The sequence below is a fragment of the Oncorhynchus tshawytscha genome, linkage group LG33 (assembly GCF_018296145.1).
Source record: "Oncorhynchus tshawytscha isolate Ot180627B linkage group LG33, Otsh_v2.0, whole genome shotgun sequence".
Classification (NCBI taxonomy): domain Eukaryota; kingdom Metazoa; phylum Chordata; class Actinopteri; order Salmoniformes; family Salmonidae; genus Oncorhynchus; species Oncorhynchus tshawytscha.
The window spans coordinates 11,696,807-11,718,057 of NC_056461.1; the positions used below are offsets into that span (position 1 = coordinate 11,696,807).

At 42.8% G+C, this 21,251-nt stretch overlaps 2 protein-coding genes across 23 annotated transcripts in view; one reads left to right on the top strand and one right to left on the bottom strand.

Moving 5' to 3' along the window:
• Nucleotides 1–1,239: 1,239 nt before the first annotated feature.
• Nucleotides 1,240–4,547, bottom strand: LOC112230888 (RNA exonuclease 4). The gene is made up of 8 exons (XM_024397235.2): nt 3,857–4,547; nt 3,343–3,704; nt 2,923–3,075; nt 2,444–2,637; nt 2,202–2,290; nt 2,030–2,104; nt 1,876–1,950; nt 1,240–1,771 (listed from the first exon to the last, which is right to left on the bottom strand). The coding sequence occupies exons 1-8, from the start codon at nt 4,067–4,069 to the stop codon at nt 1,628–1,630; spliced, it is 1,305 nt and encodes a 434-aa protein (XP_024253003.1). The 5' UTR covers nt 4,070–4,547; the 3' UTR covers nt 1,240–1,627.
• A 5,497-nt stretch (nt 4,548–10,044) lies between these two features.
• Nucleotides 10,045–21,251, top strand: part of LOC112230890 (formin-binding protein 1) — a 91,941-nt gene continuing 80,734 nt past the window's right edge. For 21 of the 22 annotated variants that reach the window (XM_042311510.1, XM_042311515.1, XM_042311511.1 and 18 more), the window contains exon 1: nt 17,777–17,836. In XM_042311510.1, coding sequence (XP_042167444.1) covers nt 17,792–17,836 — 45 coding nt within the window. In that variant the 5' untranslated portion in view covers nt 17,777–17,791. Of the gene's footprint in view, nt 10,334–17,776; nt 17,837–21,251 lie in introns of those variants that run through there. The other variant, XM_042311516.1, reaches the window with a different exon arrangement.

A 21,251-nucleotide genomic window follows, 5' to 3' on the forward strand; every position in this document is an offset into this window, starting at 1 on the left:
TAATGTACCTACAGAGGACCTCGGACACGGAACTATGATGTAACCGTGAATCACAACATCTTTCAGTGCATGTATAAAAAGAGCTACTTTATCAGCATTCTAAAAATGTGCATCTAATCAAACAGCTGCGTGTGTCTTGAGAAAACCCGATTAAGAATGTGAGTTGAATAGCTATGCTGCTTTAGCACCTCTTAACCTTTCAAATGCTATTGGTGTTCTCTTCTAGAACCTGATTGATCTATGCCACCTCAGAATGTTTGTGACCCTACATACAGTAGTGGGATCTGCCCCATGGACGCATGCTTTAAAGGACTGATGAGGGAATGTGTCTTGATTCAGGGACTATTTTGTGTGTAACACACAGAGCCATGATTTGCCTTTGTCCCTCAGTCAGGTGAAATATACACCGTTATGTCCAACCTCTGATCACAGGTACTAATGTGTTGTTCAGCAACATGCTACCGTTGGGATTATTTCCCACTTTAGCTTGGAAATAATTTAGGTACTCATTGAAATGGTCACCCACAACCAGTTCTCAGGTAGGCCTATTTTGTTTCCTTGATACTGGATAACTAGCTAACATGCTATTGCAGGTCACTTTAACCAATGCAAAAGGTACTATCCACATGAACCAGCTTTTGTAAAAAAAAAAAAAAAACACTGAAGGAACACCAGCGATAATCTCACTAAGGCATACAATATAAAATACTATTTAGGCTTAAGTTCATCAATATGCAACATATGCATGTTAGCAGCTGTCTAATGTAGCTTCACTGTTACCTTCCCTGACACGGGAAGACTACATGTTTCATGCATTAAACCAGAGGTCTCTATTGCCCATATATAGGAGTGACACTAATCCTTAGTTTATCATGATCTCTAGGCACAGAAGTTCTTCATGCCTACAGCACAGCTACACAATATTATTGGAACAATGGGCTCAAAAAAGGGAAGCGTTAACAGGTTGCAGTAGAAATGATAACTGACCTGTTGTTTGCTGTAAGGAGTGTGTGCATATGCTTCTGTGTATTGATGTTGAATTTGGTTTGTCGCTTATTTATGTCACGATGAACTGGAACTTCAAAAGGTGGCCACAAACTCAGTTGCTTATTATATGGTATTGTTCTCTCCCCATCTGAAAAAATAAAAACATTCTGCCTTTTAAAACAATGCCCATCTTTCCACAGTTATTACATGATTCCTGTACATAAGTGTAAAAACATTACATACCGCATGTGATTAAAGATATCAAACTTTTAATGTTAAAGCCCACAAATGCAACAGCTTCTCTAAACCTAACCTGTGGATGTTAGAAGATAAGAGATTACATTTTAAAACCCCGATCTGAACAAAAAGAACACTGAAGAGGATGTACCAGACAATGAATGAAAGATCGATGCATAGTTGAAGGAGCACTAGGATTTGAGCTGAGTGGGATTTGAATAAAGTCAATATCAATTTGAACAAACTTCTTTGTGCAATCCTTATGGGTCACCAAACTATCCACTTCCCAAAGACACACTTGTTATTAATTCAGTCAAGCCACCTGTTCTGTACCACCTAGTCAATGGTTAGTCCACAGTCCCATAACAGAATGATGCAGTTAAGACTTCAGAACCAGTCAGGTTCATTTGAGTTTTGCTGATTTGGGCTTCCTTGGTTCTTTGGTCTTCTTGGTTAAGTCTGGGTTGTTATGACTAGCCTTGATCTCTGCTTCCCAATTCTTCTTCGCCATCGTGTACAATCTCATAGTCGCCTGGGCGTCTTGGACCTGCAAAACATTCTCAGACATTGGCTATGGCTCAGAGGACTACTGTATAATTGTGATCTATTTTTTTATATATATTTTGTAATGTTGATAAAAAGCTCATTTACGGATGAATGTTCTCCCTGCTGTACTTTGACGTTAAGTATTTCTCTACACAGGAGTTTCAGAGAGGGCCGACCACTCTGAAAAGAAAATTACACTGTTCATACCTTCCTCTTATAGTGTTATTAGTCACACATAATCAAAAAAAACAGTCTTTACCTTCACAATTTTCTTGAAAGGTTTATACTTCTGTGTGTCTCTGATTCTCTTTTTTGGGTGATCCAAGAGCAAAATCTGAAAGATTTCAGTATGGAAAGTTTATGTAAACGTGGACAATGATCGCAAGTCAAGTCAGGTTTTAGTTAGTGTAGGTTAGATCATAGAAGTGTACCTTAAGGTCATTGTGAATGGCGTGTCCCACTAGCGTTCTCCCCTGGAGGATCTCAGCCACCTCTGTCTGTACAGTCTTTACATTCTCACCTGCAGCATATAACAGCATTGATGAAACAAAAGTCACATTTGAAAACAATGCACAGAAAATCTAGTCCAAAAGGACAACAACTGTTTCCAAAGCCATCATAAGAACATTAATATAGTGTAAAAAGAGGTCTGAGGTTGGCTCATGCTGGGCACCGTTTTTGATGTTCTCCGGCCGGATGCCGCTAACAGCTGTCCTGTAGTCTGTCACCTTCTCTGTGGGCTTGACGTGTTTGTCGTAGATGCACTTCCCAAACTGGTTGACAAGGGAGACCCGGGCTACAATGCTGTCCTCTCCATCTGGCCCCACACCCACCATCTCACAGTCCATAGCTACCGCCTTGGTAAGGCTGACAGGTGCCATGATGAACAGGGAGAGAAAAAGGCTTGGTCACACCAGAAAAATAATTTCATTCAAGTGACTGAAGACAGCCAACAACATTCTGCTCTGTACTTTATGGTGAAGTAAGCTCAGGGCCCATATCCACAAAATGTCTCAGAGTAGGACTGCTAATCCAGGATCTGGCCATATAGTCTTATAGAAAGCGCTACTTTTCCAACTCAGCTGCTACCGTCATAGAGCACATGCAGATATACACCTTACGATTAGGAGCTGCTGGTGTCCTCCAACTTACCCCTCGAACCCCCTGTCCTTGACCAGCGCCTTCTCTGTGGTCTGGGCATCTGTCTTCCGAATGCCTTGCATCTTCCTCATGATATCCGCTGCCTCTGTCCCCACTGTGGCCTCAATGTCGTCAGGGTCCACGTCATCAAACCACATGTCCGATCTAGTAGAGGACAGATTACATGTATTAACCCGCACACACATTAACCAACACTGAGGTGCCAGTGGAAATGTGACAATTTGACCTTAGGTTTGGATGCAAGTTTGACAACTGACTATTGAAGTGACTAAACACTCGGACACAAACCGTGCACATGCCTTTCACTACAGTGAGAGGTTGTTGAAGTTAAAATCTCAATAGTTATATCTACACTCACACCTGTCAGATGTTTTGCTTATGAGCGATATTGGTAACACTGGATGGACTTACTCAGTGGGTTTCTTTTCCTCCACTTCCTCTATTTTCTTCTTCTTCATCTGTGTTTTACCATCCACCTGGGCGTTGTTCGGTTTCTTCTTCTTGGCATTAGGCTGTTCTGTCCCCGATGTTCCTGGACCTTTCCCATTCACCTGGGATTTATTGGGAACGGCACTGTCCTTCCCTACTTTCCTACTGTACACCTGCATGGGCTTGGCATCATTCACTGTCTTTGATAAGTCTTTAGCAGGCTTCTTATCCTCCACCACCTCATCCTTCTTTGAAATGTCTTTAGTGGGTTTCTTAGGGACTTCCTTCTTTGAGTTCTGCGTAACTGGTTTATTTTTTACTGGCAGGGGATTGGATTTGAACACCTGCAAGTAGAGAGTGAGCGAGCTTTAATAGCATCACAGCATCCCATTTTAGACAGTAATGACATTGCACCAATGCCTTCAGGTCTGTATCATCTATCCAAGATATTTATCACAACATTTCTGACTTAGCCAAGTCATAACCAAGTCCTTACCTCTAGTAACGTTTTCCAGTTGGCTGAAAACTGTTCGGCATCTTTCGGGGGAAGCAATGCATTGGTTTTACCTTGATCTTTAGCCACTGGTTGTTTCTTGGTGTGTTCAAAAAACTTCTTCTTTACAAGTTTCTTTTTCTTTTGGTCCAGGCTGGATTCTGGCGTTTTAGAAGAAGCAGCAGAGTCCGTTTTCTCTGGCTTGACTTTAGACATATCTCGAGGACTATGAGCTTTGATTTAGAAAATATGTCTGTCAATTCTCTTCGAATTTGTTTGAGTTAGGCAAGCTAACGTTAGCTGCTAAAGACACGTTGCAGTGTAATGGCAGCCTGAACTTTCATTATAACTTTAAGTCTTCACGTCTCATTCTAAAAAGTAAACATTGTTAAGCGACTAGCCTTTGACTTAATATGTGACAGCCGACTATACTTCAAACGTCCTGTTGCTCAGTAAATTGGCTTCTTGGATGACGTTAGCTTGCTAGCTAGTTTTGCGAACATGTGATCAGGAGATCAAGCATTAGTTAGTAAATTAGCTGGCTAATTACATTTGCTAAAGCAATGATTTGACGGTTTGAACCGCAATAGTTCACCTCTACAAATACCTTAATGAATACTTACAACCTCGCCATACTCGTTATGCTTTACAAACAGATATCTACACATGTTTTTCCGTACGTCGTGCTGAAATGTGTCACAAATGTGAATGTCCGACAGGAAACGAGGGTTGGTCTTGGTTCCTAGAAACATTTTCTTTCTTCGTTTCTTCTATGCTATCATGGCGGTCCGCAAACAATCGCATGCCGCCACCTACTGTGCTGGAATGTACGATCAATCACGATCTGCTTAATTCAGCACTACCATGAAAAAAAATTCTAAACCAAATAAATCCCTGACTTCTACCACACCCTCCCCAAACACATTAAACTTGATCTATATCATGCTGAAACACTCCACCCTTAGGATTGTTCTGCATGTCGACAACCATTTCAATCTGTTACCCCCAATATCTCTTTTGCTGTCTCCGCAATAACCTTCAACCTGGCATTTCAGCTTTCCACATCCCGAGTCGTATTGATAACTGTACCAATAAAATCTATGAAGACAATTTCATTCATTATCAAAGTGTCCTTTGACACAGCACATTCATGAGCACAAGATTTCTGAACAGGCCTCAAAACCATGCCAGGACCATCAGAAGCACCAGCCCTGACATTAGGTCCACTTACTACAGGTACATCCATGTAAGCTCCATCAGTCCGCACTGTAGTTCTACCAAACTGTTTGACGGCCTCTGCATACGATACATCATGACTGATCCTATATCTCTGAGCCTCTCTAGCCTCTCTGTACCTGGCTTCCACCAAATGCTGCACTGTGTTCTCCCCCACAATTACAGCACTTAACCTTCACATTGTTTCGCCGTAATCATGTGCCCCTCCACACTTGGCACATATTTTCTTTCCTTTACACTGAGCAGCAACATGTCACATTCTTTGTCATTTAAAACACTGCAGTGCATATGGGACAAGTTCTCTAACATTGAAACTAAGGAATCCTACCTGTACGTTTCCCGGCAAGACCTTCTCAAACTTCAGCATCACTGACATCACAGAAGCTTTCACTTCTTTGACCCTCTTTCCTAATGATCAACCTTTTGGGCTCAATCTCTCTGCCTCCCTTCACATTTTCTTTAATATCATCTGTGGACATAGATATTGGGACCCCAGTGATGACTCCCCTCAATCTAGCATAAGCACCAGGGACATGGCTTCTCTTGCGGGGCCAGGCTACCACACAATATTAACAATCTACCATTTCCATTAACCAAGCTAATTTCATTTCACCTACCTATTTCTCTACGGCATTAATTAGTTGGATAGGGTGTAAGTGAGGCCCTGTGGTCTCATCAAACACTATCACCACTTTCCACTCCAACACCTAAGTAATTTTGCTTCCTACCTTGGCCCTCTTCATGCTTTCTTTACTAGATGCTCCACTGCTTTCTGTATCATGATCTCTCATTTTCCTATCTTTCCACTACCGACCATTCCGGTCCTTGTCCCTCATCCTCCTGGTCCAAATCATCACACCTGACACCAATATTGTTTGCGTTCCAGCACAGCTGTTGCTTCACCAACTTTTTCTCAATTTCCTCCATTTCATCCGCACTACTCACCACCATTTCCCATTCCCCGAACTATGGATCAAATCTTACACCCTGCTTAGACAATGCATACAGCAAGTCCGCTTCTTCAGTGGGGTTTATCGGCGATTGGCATCCAACATTATGGTGCATTACCGCCACCTACTGTACTGGAGTGTGGGCCAGAGACAGTGAGAAACTAAATCATACCTGCCAGCACCGTTTCTCTTAAAAGATATAACAAACTATTTGAGACTATATCTAATGACGTTCTACTCAATATATTCTTTAAACTAATTTCCTGTATCCCCTTCTCCCACATATTAGATCTCAGCCTCTCTCTTTGCCTCTGATACTGCCCACACTGTAGCAATACATGCTCCACGGTATCTGTTTCCTGGCAATAATCACACTTTCCCCTTGGATGCTTTCCGATCACATTTAAGGTCGTATTCAACTGGCTGTGTCCCAGCCTTAATCTTATGTAAATACCATCCTCTCTTCTGTCCCTTCCTGCCATCCTCCCCTCCCCGACTTTCCTCTGTACTTGAAAAAAATGCCTGCCCTCCACTGCTCCTGCCATCTCTGCACCATCACTGTCCATATCAGGATTTTTGTATCTTCCTTGCTCATTGAAACTAAAACCTCAACATCCCCACTACTAAGTGCTTGTTTAGCCAGTAGATCAACTGCCTCGTTCCCCTCCACCCCCATACGGGGTGGGGACCCAAGAAAATCTTATCTGTATACAAATTTGACTAATCCTACAATGGGTTTGTAGCACCTCATAAAGCAGGTCTTGTCTGCTACGTGAGCTAAAGGACTGGAGACTCATCAACACTGCACATGAATGAGAGCAAATAACTACTCTGTGTGGCTTGACTTCCTCCATCCACTGCAGGGCCAACAGTATGGCCATCCGCTCCACCGCATATATAGCCAGACGATCTGTAATACGTTTCCTGACTGCCACCCCACATTCCTGCACGACAAATGCTGACCCAGTACGTCCTGTCATTGGATCTTTTGAACCATCTGTGTAAATGGCCACAAAATCCTGATACACAGTATCCAGACTTCTCTTAAACAAATCAGATGGATCAACACCCTCCCTATCTTTCTGCAGTCTCTCCAAACGCTTCTAGATTAACTACTGGAGGCGGGAGTAGCCACGGTGCATTTACAGGAATAGCTACTGTTGGACTAAAATCCCTTTAATACAGTCCCATCTCCTTCGACCTGGGTATTACCCACCCACCCAAAGCTTGTTTTCTGTTTTCGCTCATGTTCCCAGTATGCCTGTAAAATCCCTTTTGCAGAATGAGACACCCCATGTCCCTGTAGGTTGTCCCAATAATTCATTGCCAGCTGCTGTCTCCTAATCTGCAATGGCATATCCCCCATCTCCACCTGTAGTGCAGCCACTGGGGAGATCCAAAACGCCCCACTACATATTCTGAGTCCTTGCCCCTGTATGACATTTAGCCTTTCCAATGAGGCCAGGGCTAACGAACCATACGCTATACTGACATAGTCTACTACAGATCCAATCAATGCAGCATACATGGTCCTCAATGAGGAACGCCCAGCTCCCCACTCCTTCCTCGTCAGACAGCGCATCACATTTAGCACCTTTTTACACTTTCCCACCCCTCTCTCTGCCCAGATCAGTCTACTGTAAAAGTATACCCCAAGGAACCTGAAGGCCCCCACACTCTCCAAGTTTCTCTCATATAACATCAAGCATACCTCATCTCCCACCTTCCTCCTGGTAAAGAACACTGAGTTCTCTACAGAGAACCTGAATCCCCACATTAATGCCCACCGCTCTACCTCATCAATTGCTTCCTGTACCTTCCTGCCTATGTATGGCACATGTCTTCCCCTCTTCCACAAGGCCCCATCATCTGCAAATAACGACATCCCAACATCTGGCTGTACCTGAGAGTAAACATCATTTATCATGATTGAGAACAACAGAGGACTAATCACGCTCCCCTGTGGTGTACCATTATCCACCAGGTAGCTGCCTGATAGAAACTTCCACACCATCACCTGGATAGACCTTCCAAACAGGAAATCCTTTATCCAGTTGTACATTCTTTCTTCTATCCCCATAACATCAAACTTGATTAACAACCCCTCCTTCCACATCATATCATACGCCTTCTCCACATCAAAAAAGGCAGCTACAACAGTCTCCTTGTTCACCTGAGCCTTCCTGACCTCTGCTTCTAAGCAGAGCGCTGGGTCCATAGTTCCCGTTCCCTTCCTGAACCCACTCTGATGTGGCCATACTAGCCCCCTGCTCTCCAGGAAGTTAGCCTCTCTGTAATCATATGTTCCATAATCTTACATTCCATAGTCTTACATACATGTGATGTTAAAACCATTGGCCAATAGCTTGTTGGCCTCGTTGGGTCCTTCCCTGGCTTCTGGATTAGTACCACTACTTCCAGCTGCCTTGTAGTTTCCCCTCCTCCCACACTGTGTTGTGCATCACCAAAACCTTATCCAGTGCCTCATCACTAAGATGGGCCAACATAATATAGCACACCTCATCTTTCCCAGGTGACGTTAACCCAGCCTTACCTATTGCCCTTTTCACCTCTGCCATGGTAAATGGTGCATTCAACGCATTATTTACATCCTCCCTCCTATCCAGCACTCCAGGATGTTCCTCTCTCTCCCCCTCTGCCCCTCCTCTGACACATTTGCAGAGCTATGCCTTGGACAAACGCTTTGGCCATCATCTCTGCCTTCTCCTCATCTGTTACTGCCACATCTTTCCCACTTGTTAACACTGGATAATCCCACTCCCCTCTGACCCCACTCATCCTCGTAATCATCCCCCACACTTCTACCACAGGTGTCGCCCTTCCAATGGTGTCACAGAACCGACGCCAACATGGCCTCTTTGCCTGACAGATAGTTCTCCTCACCAGGGCCTGCTTACGCTGAATCAGATGTTGAAAGTTATGCATCCTTTTCAGTACTCTAAATGCCCTGTTCCTACTCCTCACCATTGCCCCACACTCCTCTGTCCAGCATGGGACTGCTTTCCTCCTCGTCATTAGCATAATGTTTTTTTATACGACTAAATTACAAGGTAGCATACTCTGCTGACACTGACACACAGATCAATAAAACGACGTTGTGTGATCCATATAGTAATACAACAAACCCAACCTCCATGCCCCAAATCCCCTCAACCTGCCTCTCTGAACAGATAACTTCTGATCCCCAGCAATAACCACGATAACCACTGCCAGTAGAAGATGGCATAGAAAGGTTTTTCACAAAAATACTTTAACACCAGGGAGCAGTGTTGTCTTAATGATTCATCACATTCATCCTGTTTCAGAACAATGCACCCAAATCACACTTCAACATCCAAGACAATACATGTAGGTCTACATTTGAAGTATTCTTTATGCATCAAATCAAATCAAATCCAATTGTATTGGTCACATACACATGGTAAGCAGATGTTAATGCGAGTGTAGCGAAATGCTTGTGCTTCTAGTTCCGACAATGCAGTAATAACCAACGAGTAATCGAACCGAACAATTTCACAACAACTACCTTATACACACAAGTGTAAAGGGATGAAGAATATGTACATAAAGATATATGAATGAGTGATGGTACAGGACGGCATAGGCAAGATGCAGTAGATGGTATAGAGTGCAGTATATACATATGAGATGAGTAATGTAGGGTATGTAAACATATAAAAGTGAAATTGTTTAAAGTGGGTAGTGATACATGTATTACATAACCTTTAGAACTTCGATAAAGGCCATAATATGACATGGCCCATTATTAATAGGATGATTTGTTATTAGCGTTACTCCATTTGAGTATCATGGTTAATTGCCAAAGCAAGTGAGGTAGATAATATACAAAAGTTAAATAAACAAAACAACCATCTGTGTCTCCCCCCACACACACACACACACACTCACACAACTACGTAAACTCTCGTGCGTTTTTCCTGAGTGCACGCGCCTCCGCCGCTGTCATTGCTGTTCCCGCCCTCAGCACGGTACAGCAGCACCACATACTCCGTTTGAAGATTATGCTGCGGCTTCTGGCCATTTTGTAGAAGGCAGAATGAGGAGGTGAAGAAGAAAAAAAATTACGCACTAGGAGGGAAGGACAAATTCGGAGGGCGCTCACGAAGAGACAGTCAGCCTGAAAGCAAGATAAAAAAAAATATATAGATATATATACCCGCCTCAGTGGTTTACCATCGGTACACCCCGTCTGAATCGTGGATTATTACGAGGAAATCGCATTGGAACCATGAGCTGGGGGTCAGAGCTATGGGTAAGTACCAGCGCTTTATTTATTAGCCCAGATAACGGTCTATCAGTGGCTATCAATAGTAGAAAATATCCCGAAGACTGCTTGTAAACCAAGCCTGAATGTTTATTAGCTTACATTGCAACAACTGCTATAAAAGCCACACCATCTTTCCCAGTAGTCAATCAGCTCATTCCAACGAAGGCGAATTCAAATTGATCATGTTCCCTGCCTTGACTGACATGTAGCCTAGGCTATTGTATAGATGTGGTCAATATGTCCAGTTCTAACTGGGGCAGTTAGGTTTTCCAGACCGCTGTGCATGTGGCTGTTGTAGATTGTACATCATAATGATGATCTTCACTGAGCTATTTCACAATGCATCCAATTCAACACAATTCAACATAACACTAACATGCGTATCTGAAACACACCCCTTTCTTCGGGTTTCCAGGCAGTGCTTCGGCTATTTCACCGCTATTCCATTCCTGACCATATGAATTGGTCTCTCTTGTTATGAGAAAGCTGAACACATTTTAATAGCCTACATATTGACACGGACTACACATTATTCTATGTAAATGAATGATTGGGGGTACCTGTAAACTCTGAAAATACCTAATATACTCAAATGCCCACATTGTGTGAATATTTAACAAAAAAAGAGCAGCAGGTATATGATGGATTCTTATCAGTGCTTATGGATTTTGTTTTAGATTTAAGCGGCCTACACATTTCCTACATATGGTTTGTCTTGGCAACAGAGGAGAGTCTGAGTTGATGGTTGGAAGTTGAACAGGATATACCAGGGCTGCGGTTTCTCAGAACCGACACTGACACAACTCACTCACTCACTGGGCTGTATAACAGTTAGTTCTCTCATGTCTCACACATAGAACCAACAATCAAGTAAGCACCCTAATCAAAACTGGTTGTGCAATGCTGGATCGTCAAAACTCACTTGATTTAGCGAAACCAAACCATGTGATTGCTGTCTGTCCAACTTTATTTTAAATAAAGAGGAGGAGGAAGAGGGTGAGGAAGTCAAATAGAAGTAGGGGGAAGAGCTGAATACCACTGCAAATTCCACAGCTACGATCCCACATTTCATCCACCCACTCATGTGCCCTGATACCAGAATTTGAAGAAAAATGTAAGCTAGTTGGTTGACCTACAACAGACATCAATCACTGTATAATAGCCTTGAAGAAAGGCTCTCACTTATTTCAGCTTGTCTGCTTTTGGTGCCCAAAAGAAAGCAACTTAATTCTATATTCGAAGAGGGGCTTCAGATGTGAAGGATTCCAAGATATAGGCCTACAACAGACCACACACACAAAACCCAAATCCCACATAATGTGTCATAAACTCCGGCATGAGAATGAAGAAGATTACAGGACTGCCACAGCTATTTTTACGGAGCCCTAATAAGCAGTCACAGCCTGTGGAATTCCTCTTGTTTGCCTTTTGTTTCAGAAGTTGTTGTTGTGCTGTAAAATGAGACACTGGTTCCAAAGTTACAGTGTGGGATGCCATGAGAACCTGCTTGATTGCCTGTTGCGTACTTCACATCTGAAACATGCTTCAATCTCAGTGATAGGAACAAGTGGGAAATCTTGTGTGTGTGCTTGCGCTAAGTTCCCTGCCTCCTACAGATGAAGTCAGTTTTAGCAGATGGAGAAACAGCGGGGTCTGGAGATGGTTAAATCTGGTACGTGTTTCTCCTGATGAGAGAGACGGAGGTAGAGAGAGAGGTGGGGAGAAGGAGAGGGCTACAAACGGGTCAGTTCTCCTGAGTTCTTCTCCAATAATTTCCCTGGTCCAAGTTTATGGAGAACACTTAGTGCTTCTGAGGCCTCGTATTTGTGCCATGACATCAGCCCTATTTTTCTTACTACAGTTTAGTCATTTAGCAGACAGACACTCTTATCCAGAGCATCCTACAGGAGAAATTAGGGTTAAGTAACTTGCTCAAGGGCACATCAACAGATTTCTCACCTAGTCGGCTCAGGGATCCGAACCAGCGACCTTTCGTTACAGGTCCAACGCTCTTAACCGCTAGCTTATTGCCGAACCAAGATGCAGTGCTCTGCTGGCCAGATAATGGTGATAGATAATTGCCCCAGGGTGTTCCAAAACGCTTTCCTGTCTGCTTTCTTTCAGAAAAGCATACAGTGGTAGTGTTCACAGTGGAGGTGGACCGTTTGCAAATAATGTATTGCAACTAGATGCTCAGTGCTTTGATGGGGCTGAATAAGAACCAGACACTCTTTAAAACATTTTTTTTTTACAACCAAACAGACTTCTACAGGTGTGAGCTGGGGATGTACAGTAGCCTAGTAGTGGTAAAGCTGCTAGTGTGTTCGGTGTCCCTTGCTGTCATGCAAAACCCAATTTAAGATTGGGGTAGGCACTGTCTTTCGCCCTTTGTCCTGTGTTGACATCTCTGTGCTGTCATTTGTAGAACAAATGAAGAGTTTATTTCCAAAACGCTATATCCACAAATTTTTCACAGCTCTTTTTTTCTTCTGAAATTATTGCTTATGGGTACCCTCATGTGTGTTTAAAATATTAGTGTTCTAGGATTTTTCATTCATAGATTTTAGATACAAAACACTATGTAAATTGTTTAGCTAGAATGGAATGTTCATATCCTGTATATTTGATTGTGATATGTGGTTGTCTCACCTAGCTATTTTAAGATGAATGCACTTACTGTACGTCAGTCTGGATAAGAGCATCTGTTAAATGACTGAAATGTCAAATGTAACTAAATGTTTCACATACATATCTCATATTACTGTAGTGAATAAAAACATTTTTTTTCTAAATATTCATGTCACAAATGTATTATTTGTACATTTCGTTATAAAATGTTTTGTCATTTGTTACATTTGATTGTAAAAAACCTAGCAGTACTACTTATATCTCTGAGAGTGAGGCGGATATATAGCATTTTGCACAAAAAAACCATTATTATTTGTCTCTCGAAATTAAACCATCAAGTGATAGATTTTAAACATTTAACAACCCCATGCCATGATTAGATAGTGGGGAAAATACACCAATCACTTTCATAATTTCTTTAAAACAATAAAATATTAATTCACCAGCATTTCTGAAAATGATTATATAGCGTTTTGGAATGAAACTCCTCAAGTGCATCTTAACTTACGTTTGTAGGCCTATGTCTAGAACCAAGATGACACGAGTGGACTACCTTGAGTGGCAAATAAATGTTTCCAGTGTTACGTTATTTATTGCTTTCTTCAAGGCCAGTTTTATCCATTTTAAATGATATGTGACAGAAAGGGAAGGAATGGTGTGTTGCCCCATGGGTCTTATCAAGCTCAGCTCGTGGTGTTTTCGGCCTGTGCACACACAGAGAGTGAGGAAGTGATATTTCAGGAAGTGAAGTCAGTGTCACAGTTAACAAGCCGTGTTTCTCAACCACTCGAGAAGAACATCACTGGAGAGAGTTATAGACCTAGTGGACAGACTTCTTGTGATGTGACGCTCTCAGATGTTTCTGCTGGTCTTGAAAAGAAAAGGTGGGGAAAGACCAGAATAAGCCTCTTTGCAGGCTAAATCATGTGGTTAGGTTACCCGTCGTTAGAGAGAGAATGTTCCATTTAGGTAGTAATGGTACAGTTTTGGTTAGTTGCTCTTTTCTGTTTAATTGAAAATCGTTCTTAGTTACTATCTGTTTTCAACTCTGGCTTCATTGTAACAAAGCAGCAGCTCCCCGATGCTTTTTTTTGAGTGGTTGTGAGAGTGAATTTGACACACAACTGTGGTCAACAAGAGTTGCTGTAGGCCTATGTGGTCATTCAACTTATTTATGTTTCTCATCAAACAGATACCTTTGGTGAGGTACTTGTGTGTGTCTGTCTGCGTGTGCGAGCCATTGCGAGTGAATAATACCAGTAATAGGCTACCGATGGGCTGACATAAGAGGCTTAGAGTTATTGCATTCCATATGAGTAGAATCACTTGTGGTAGTTTATAGCCTACCCCCACGTAATGATACTGGGGATGAATCTTGTCATGTCTAAATGAAAAGGAATGGGTCCATGGCTAGGTCCATCGCCGCATTCCTTCAGCTAGTTGTGGTGTTGTCCATAGGCTACTCCTACACTGCACACAGCCTTCCACTGAGATAAAGGGAGTCTCAGTTAGACAGTTTATTGGAAAATCCATTCGGCTTCTCTCTCTCCTCTTGCATGAGGTTGACTTCAGAAATAATCTGATTTCTATTGACCTGCAGACAGGCATTTTCCACTTGACACAGAGAGCAGAAAGTTCTGCACAGTGTAGATCGAACTCAGAAGTGACTCAGTAAATCTAACTTGCATTCTATTGGCTCTTAGTTCTTTTGGACAAATCCTTTCTCTTGGCCTTGCAGCTCCGAATTCAGTGTTCTTATATAGTAGGCCTAGCTGTCGTTCCTCATTGTTATAATTGATGATGCAAAATGACATTCAAATAAATAGGCAGATTACTCCTACCTGTTCACTAGGTTTGGTTTGTTTTTGTTATGAATACCTTTTCTCGGAGCTAGTACTAAATATAGGCCCACTGGTGCCATATTTAACATGTCATGTGTAGGCCTAATCTCTGTGGATCATTCTCTGGTCCAGAGGGCATGTAGTCTCTCCTGAGGTGTCTGTGTCCCTCTTGTAACCCAGCAGGAGGTATGAACACTGGACCTCTCCCTGCCTCTCTCTCGCTCTCTCTCTCTCTCTGTGTGCTGCCACAGATCTCTGAGACTACTCTGGGACACCCCGGTGGTGTAGGCAAAAATCTTCCCTGGCTTAATTTCATCAGCCTTAGATATGCTAATTGTTCTTTTTTTTTGTTTGCGTAAATTGAGTAAGGAGACCAGTATCTTGTGTATGCACAGCTTTAGCTTTAGCTTTAGTCTCTCTCTTCCTTCTCTGAAGCTCTGCTGTACACAAATGCTGCTATTGACGGAGAAAGTCAAGGGTGGTGAACCGTGATTGGTTCGCAGTGGGGACCGGGCCAGGAATACATTTTGTAACTACAGAAGCACTGAACTCTACACTGTAACACATTGCAGCAAGTTTGTCACAGTTAGCGACTGTAATTCTATATTACAGTACAGTACTGTAAAAAGCAATGCATCATGGGGGCTCAATGGCATTCAGTTACACTGCTGTAGAATTACAATGAAACCTTGATAGAGGCTATATTTGTTGCCCCCTTACAGTACCATACTGTTTTGTTTTGTATTTTTGAATCTAAAAACATTTTCCTGTAAGTCTACAGTATTTTACTGGCTATTGTGCTGCCAGTAATTTACTGTAATTCAGTACCACCCCCACAGAATACAGTACCATACTGTAATTTTGGAACACTTGGTATTGTTGTGGCTCATCAACACATTTGGAGGCGTGCCTTCTAAGAGGCTATACTTGTTGCCCCCGTTAGTGAGAGTGCTGTACCAATTGACATGATATGTGGTAGTAGTTCTACCTCATTAATATTAGGACCCAAACAACATCTCATGACCATCGGGGCAGTAGGGTAGCCTAGTGGTTAGAGTGTTGGACTAGTAACCGGAAGGTTGCAAGTTCAAATCCCTGAGCTGACAAGGTACAAATCTGTTGTTCTACCCCTGAACAGGCAGTTAACCCACTGTTTCTAGGCTGTCATTGAAAATAAGAATGTGTTCTTAACTTACTTGCCTAGTTAAATAAATACAATTCTCTCAACATTTCTAAATGTAGGTGTGGAAGATCTTCACTGAACTAATTCTGCTTTGGGAGTGTTTCCTTTGTTTAGACTATATGTAATTATGTATTACAGCATACCAATTAATAGTTGGTGTTTTATCACTTGCACTTGTAGAGACCTAACAAAGGCTTCTAAATTGGCAGTGAGTGCAGGACAAAACCGATCAAAAGGACATAGCTAAACACTCAACCATTAAAGGTTTGATACTTGCTGCCACTCATTCACTATATGCATTTCTTTATTTTTTTACTATTTTTACAATTTTTTTAAATTACTATTTTCTACATTGTAGAATAATAGCAAAGACCTCAAAACTATGAAATAACACAGATGGAATCATGTAGTAACCAAAAAAAGTGTTAAACAAATCACAATATATTTTATATTTGAGGTTCTTCAAAGTAGCCACCGTTTGCCTGCTTTGCACACTCTTGGCATTTTCTCAACCAACTTCATGAGGTAGTCACCTGGAATGCATTTCAATTAACAGGTGTGCCTTGTTAAAAGTTCATTTGTGGAATTTCTTTCCTTCGTAATGCGTTCGAGCCAATCAGTTGTGTTGTGACAATGTAGGAGTGGTATACAGATGATAGCCCTATATTTGGTAAAAGACCAAGTCCATATTATGTCAAGAATAGGTCAAATAAGCAAAGGGAAACGACAGTCCATCATTACTTTAAGACATAAAGGTCAGTCAATTTTGAACATTTCAGTGCAGTCGCAAAAACCATCAAGCGCTATGATGAAACTACCCATAACATTAATCTAAAACAGGCTATAAGCTACATGTGCACCACCAAGTCAGAACAGTAGGCTAAGTTATGAGGGGGAAAGGGACAAAATTATTAGGGTGAGGCACATGGGCTACTAACAGCTTACTACACAACATACACTCAGTATTACTTTCTTAGCTACAGTATTCATATCTCCCTGGCATATTACATCATTTATACAGCAGCATGCAAGACATTTTTGGAATCACTGTTATGCTGTGCTGACTTGAACAGGAAGGTGGCGCGGCGGTCCTTCTTGTGGGCAAATTTGGTCATAAAACGGTGTCATCAAAGTCTGGCATTCTCTGGATGTATGCTGCTTTCAAGACAACTGGGAACAAGGTAGAATCCTGACGTCAGTGATCTTCAGGTCGGAGCTCTGCTCCACCTGCCCCGAGCGACGGATCGCCACTCAGCATGGCAACATTCCATGACAGAGGGAAGCCTAATCATTTACGTTCCTATAATCTTAATAAAGCTCTTAATTCAGTTACGCTAGAGGGATCATAGCAAGTAGACCGTACACATACTACACAGTACACTGCTCAAATCCCGGCTCTGAAAGGGAAGAACGTTCCCGGGGTTATTACTTTAACAAGTTCAACACTCCGTTTAGTTTTTCACTTCTCATAGGAGTTTGGCCAGGGTTAGCACGAGAAGGAGACAGACAAACACACACAGACATACAGTACCAGTCAAAAGTTTGAACTATTTCAACTATTTTCTACATTGTCGAATAATAGCGAAGACCTCAAAACGACAAAATAACACACATATGGAATCACGCAGTAACCAAAAAAGTGTTGGAGATTCTTCAAAGTAGCCACCCTTTGCCTTAATGACAGCTTTGAGTAGGTCCAAACGTTTCACTGACACTGTAGATACTCTCACTTATACTCACACATTCCCATACACACATTGAGGCAGCTCTCACTCTCTCATTGACCGGCCGATGGAATCAGGGAGGGCGACACTGCTCAGAGAGCAGCAACTGAAAGTGAGTTGTTTTTTTTTGGCTCAATCACAACTCCACAACAAGAAATTGAACACATTTCTGTGCCAGTCTTGGCCCTTAATAGCTGCATGTTTAGCTGACAGGTTCGACGGGGACAGCAGCAGCGGGGGAGCAGAGGGAGGAATGTTAGCCTGGGTCTAGTGGTTTAATTGTAGCCACATGCCTGTCTGTTGGCCCGACACCCGTTAATTTAATAGAGAAGGGGAAAGTGGTTTGTCGGGGACTCGAGGAGGCCCTTTGAAAGTACCTCAAGTTGCTTTTCTCTCACACTGTTTTAGTGTAGTGTAGTGGAGGGTTCCAGACTGCAGCCACAGGGCAGGGCTGGAGTCCCAGACTCACTGAGATTAATCTAAACCTCATGGGCTTTGTTTGTTTGACTGGCGCTCATGCATCGATAGTTGTAATAGATACAGACAATGCCGAGCTCTTGTTGGGTAAGTACTGAGTACAGTACTGGGCTGTGAATGGCCCAGGGTTTTAAAGTTTGAGATGTGGCTTTCCTCTCTAGTTTCCTGAGTTCCTTCTCCTCTGCTGTTCCGATCCACACACCTGGTCTGGCCCTGGATTCCCCCAGGGTCCCTGTCCCCTGCAATGTACCCCATGCTGTTCACTTGACATTCAGGGCACTTCCAGGGCTGAAACCCAAGCCTGCTTGTTTCCTCTCAGTGAGAGAGTCTTAATGGAAAAATCCACCCCTCATTCCTTTAATTTACAGTGTTAATTAACACTAATATTTGAGAACAATATTCTTTGTGAACAAATGTTTAATTTTGGCATTATAATAAAGTTGGTAGCAACATGTAAAATCATTGTGGCTCAAGTTCACTACAAAATCCACAATGCAATGCTCTCTCTATGGGCTGGATAGCTAGCTATCTAGCAAACGTACACTACATGACGAAAAGTATGTGGACACCTGGTCATCGAAAATCTCATTCAAAAAAAATGGCCATTAATATGGACTTGGTCCTGTCTTTGCTGCTATAACAACCTCTACTGTTCTCGGAAGGATTTCCACTAGATGTTGGAACATTGCTGCAGGGACTTCCTTCTATTCAGCCACAAGAGCATTAGTGAGGCCAGTCAAGTTCTTCCACAGTTTCAGTTGACCGGGGCAGCGGTAGCAGGGCAGAAATTTGCCGAACTGACTTGTTGGAAAGGTGGCATCCTATGACAGTGCCACATTGAAAGTCACCGAGTTCTTCAGTAAGGCCATTCTACTGCTGATTTTCTATGGAGATTGCATGGCTGTGTGCACGCGATTGGTCGACAGTCTGCTGGGGGGAGGGGGTGTGTGATACGCTCCTTCATTCATTGGATTCCTATCTCCTTTCTATAATATCTCTGGCAACTGCACCATGTTATGCACCCTGGGCTAAAGAGGCAGACAAATAGGAGAAATGTGCTAGAGCCTCCGTTAAATTAAACATTTCTCGAGGTAGGAATTTCGTAAAAACATGATCAATGGCTCATTCGAGAGCAATATTAACATTCCTAATAGGTGAACCTTTCCTTTAATGAAGTGGGAGGTCAGGGGACTGGGACCCTAGTGGGGGAGAGAGCCCCAATGTCCCCTTTCCCTGTTGGGACAGAGGGGGTTCCATACTCCTCTTCCTCCTCCTCCTCTTCCTCCCTCTTTTCACAACTCATTCACCCACCTGCCGAGTGGCAGTGTTACTAATGTCTCCCCCTCCCCCTCCTCCCTAACGCCCTCTCTGACCCTCAAGGAGGCCTGAATAGGTTCACCTCTAATTCTTCCACATGACTCCAAGGATGGAAGGAAGGACAAAGGAGAAAGAGCTCAGGAGCATTGAAAGAGATAAGGAGAACCAATTTTCTCCACAGGGGAGGAGGAGAGAAGGAGAAGAGTGAAGGGTGAAGGGGAGAAGGAAAGACTGAAGGGTGAAGGGGAGAAGGAAAGAGCGAAGGCATTAAAGGGTGTGCAGTGTTTTAGGGAAATAAGGGAAAGTGTGAGAAAGACAGTGAGAGAGATGTAGGGATATGCAGATTTTCCCCAGGCATGATAAAGCAGTAGCCTAATGATTTGCATGATATGATGTGTTGCTTTTCATATTGCTTCTGCCTCTCTGTCATTGTGTGGTTTCACAGGATGTGCCTCCTCAGTTTCCCAGTCTCTTTCCCTAAAGGGAACTGCTCTCCTGAAACCGGTAGCCAACTCAATGACAGGCTACACTAAAAGTAAACTTTTATTTAACTTAGGCAAGTCAGTTAAGAACAAATTCTTATTTACCATGACGGTCAACACCAGCCATAGGGTGCTGGGCCAATTGTGCACTGCCCTATTGGACTCCCAATCACGGCCAGTTGTGATACAGCCTGGATTTGAACCAGAATGTCTGTAGTGATGCTTCTAGCACTGAGATGCAATGCCTTAGACCACTGCGCCACTCGAGAGCTCCACAGGGGAGGAGGAGGAGGAGAGAAGGAGAAGAGTGAAACGTTAAGGGGGAGAAGGAAACTACTCAACCACGTTTTCAATGACAAATAGCAGAACCTTGGCTCTATGATTCAAATGGGTTCTGTTTAATCTGGTTTAGTCTACCACACACACTAAGCTTGTTTAGGACAGGTGACGGAGTGTATGGTCTCCCCCCACTCTCCCCTACTACTTTTGGGGACATGTTTTTGTGTGGCTCCCATCCCTGTGTTCCTATGGGAAGGACTGAGGTCTTCCTTCTCACTGTGCTGTAGGACCTGTAATCGTCTGGAGACGTCTCTGTCTTTGTAACCCTCTCATCAACACCGTGAGAGAACACGAGTGCAGCCTAATCACAGTAGCCCTGGCCACCTGTGTGAATCACCTGTGTGAATCAGTGTGTCACCTGAACCTGGTCCCCACCCTCTCCGCCCCTAATGCTGTCTGCTATTTGATCCCCAGTAAACAATAATGGGGAACAAATGACTGTCATTTGTCATGTTTTGTGTCGGCTCCCTGCATACCTTGCTGTGCCAGAGAAGACAAAACGCAATGATCGCTCTCTTCCTTAACTTGTCACACACATCTCAAGGCTCATGAAACAACAACTCAGATTGTAAATTAGCTACTGTAAGTAGCCCAATCAAAACCTTAGATCCAGTCCAGTTAAGTTTTTGGCTAATGGTCTCCTTTAAATGGTTATCTTACTGTACTTTCAGTTGGGGATGAAAAGAAAACACGTCTTGATCAATGCATTATATCCTGATATTTTCACTTGCATTTCATAGTTGGGGTGAGTTGAGGATATGTGTAGGCCGGACTATGTGCTTATTAATAGCTTGCACATCTCTCAAGTCAAGTGGGTGTGCTCTACAGTCAGTGTTTTGTCTGTGACTGTTTGAAGTTACAGGCTTCAATAGTTAAAATTAAATTGAAACATTCACCACAGGTTTCCACAGT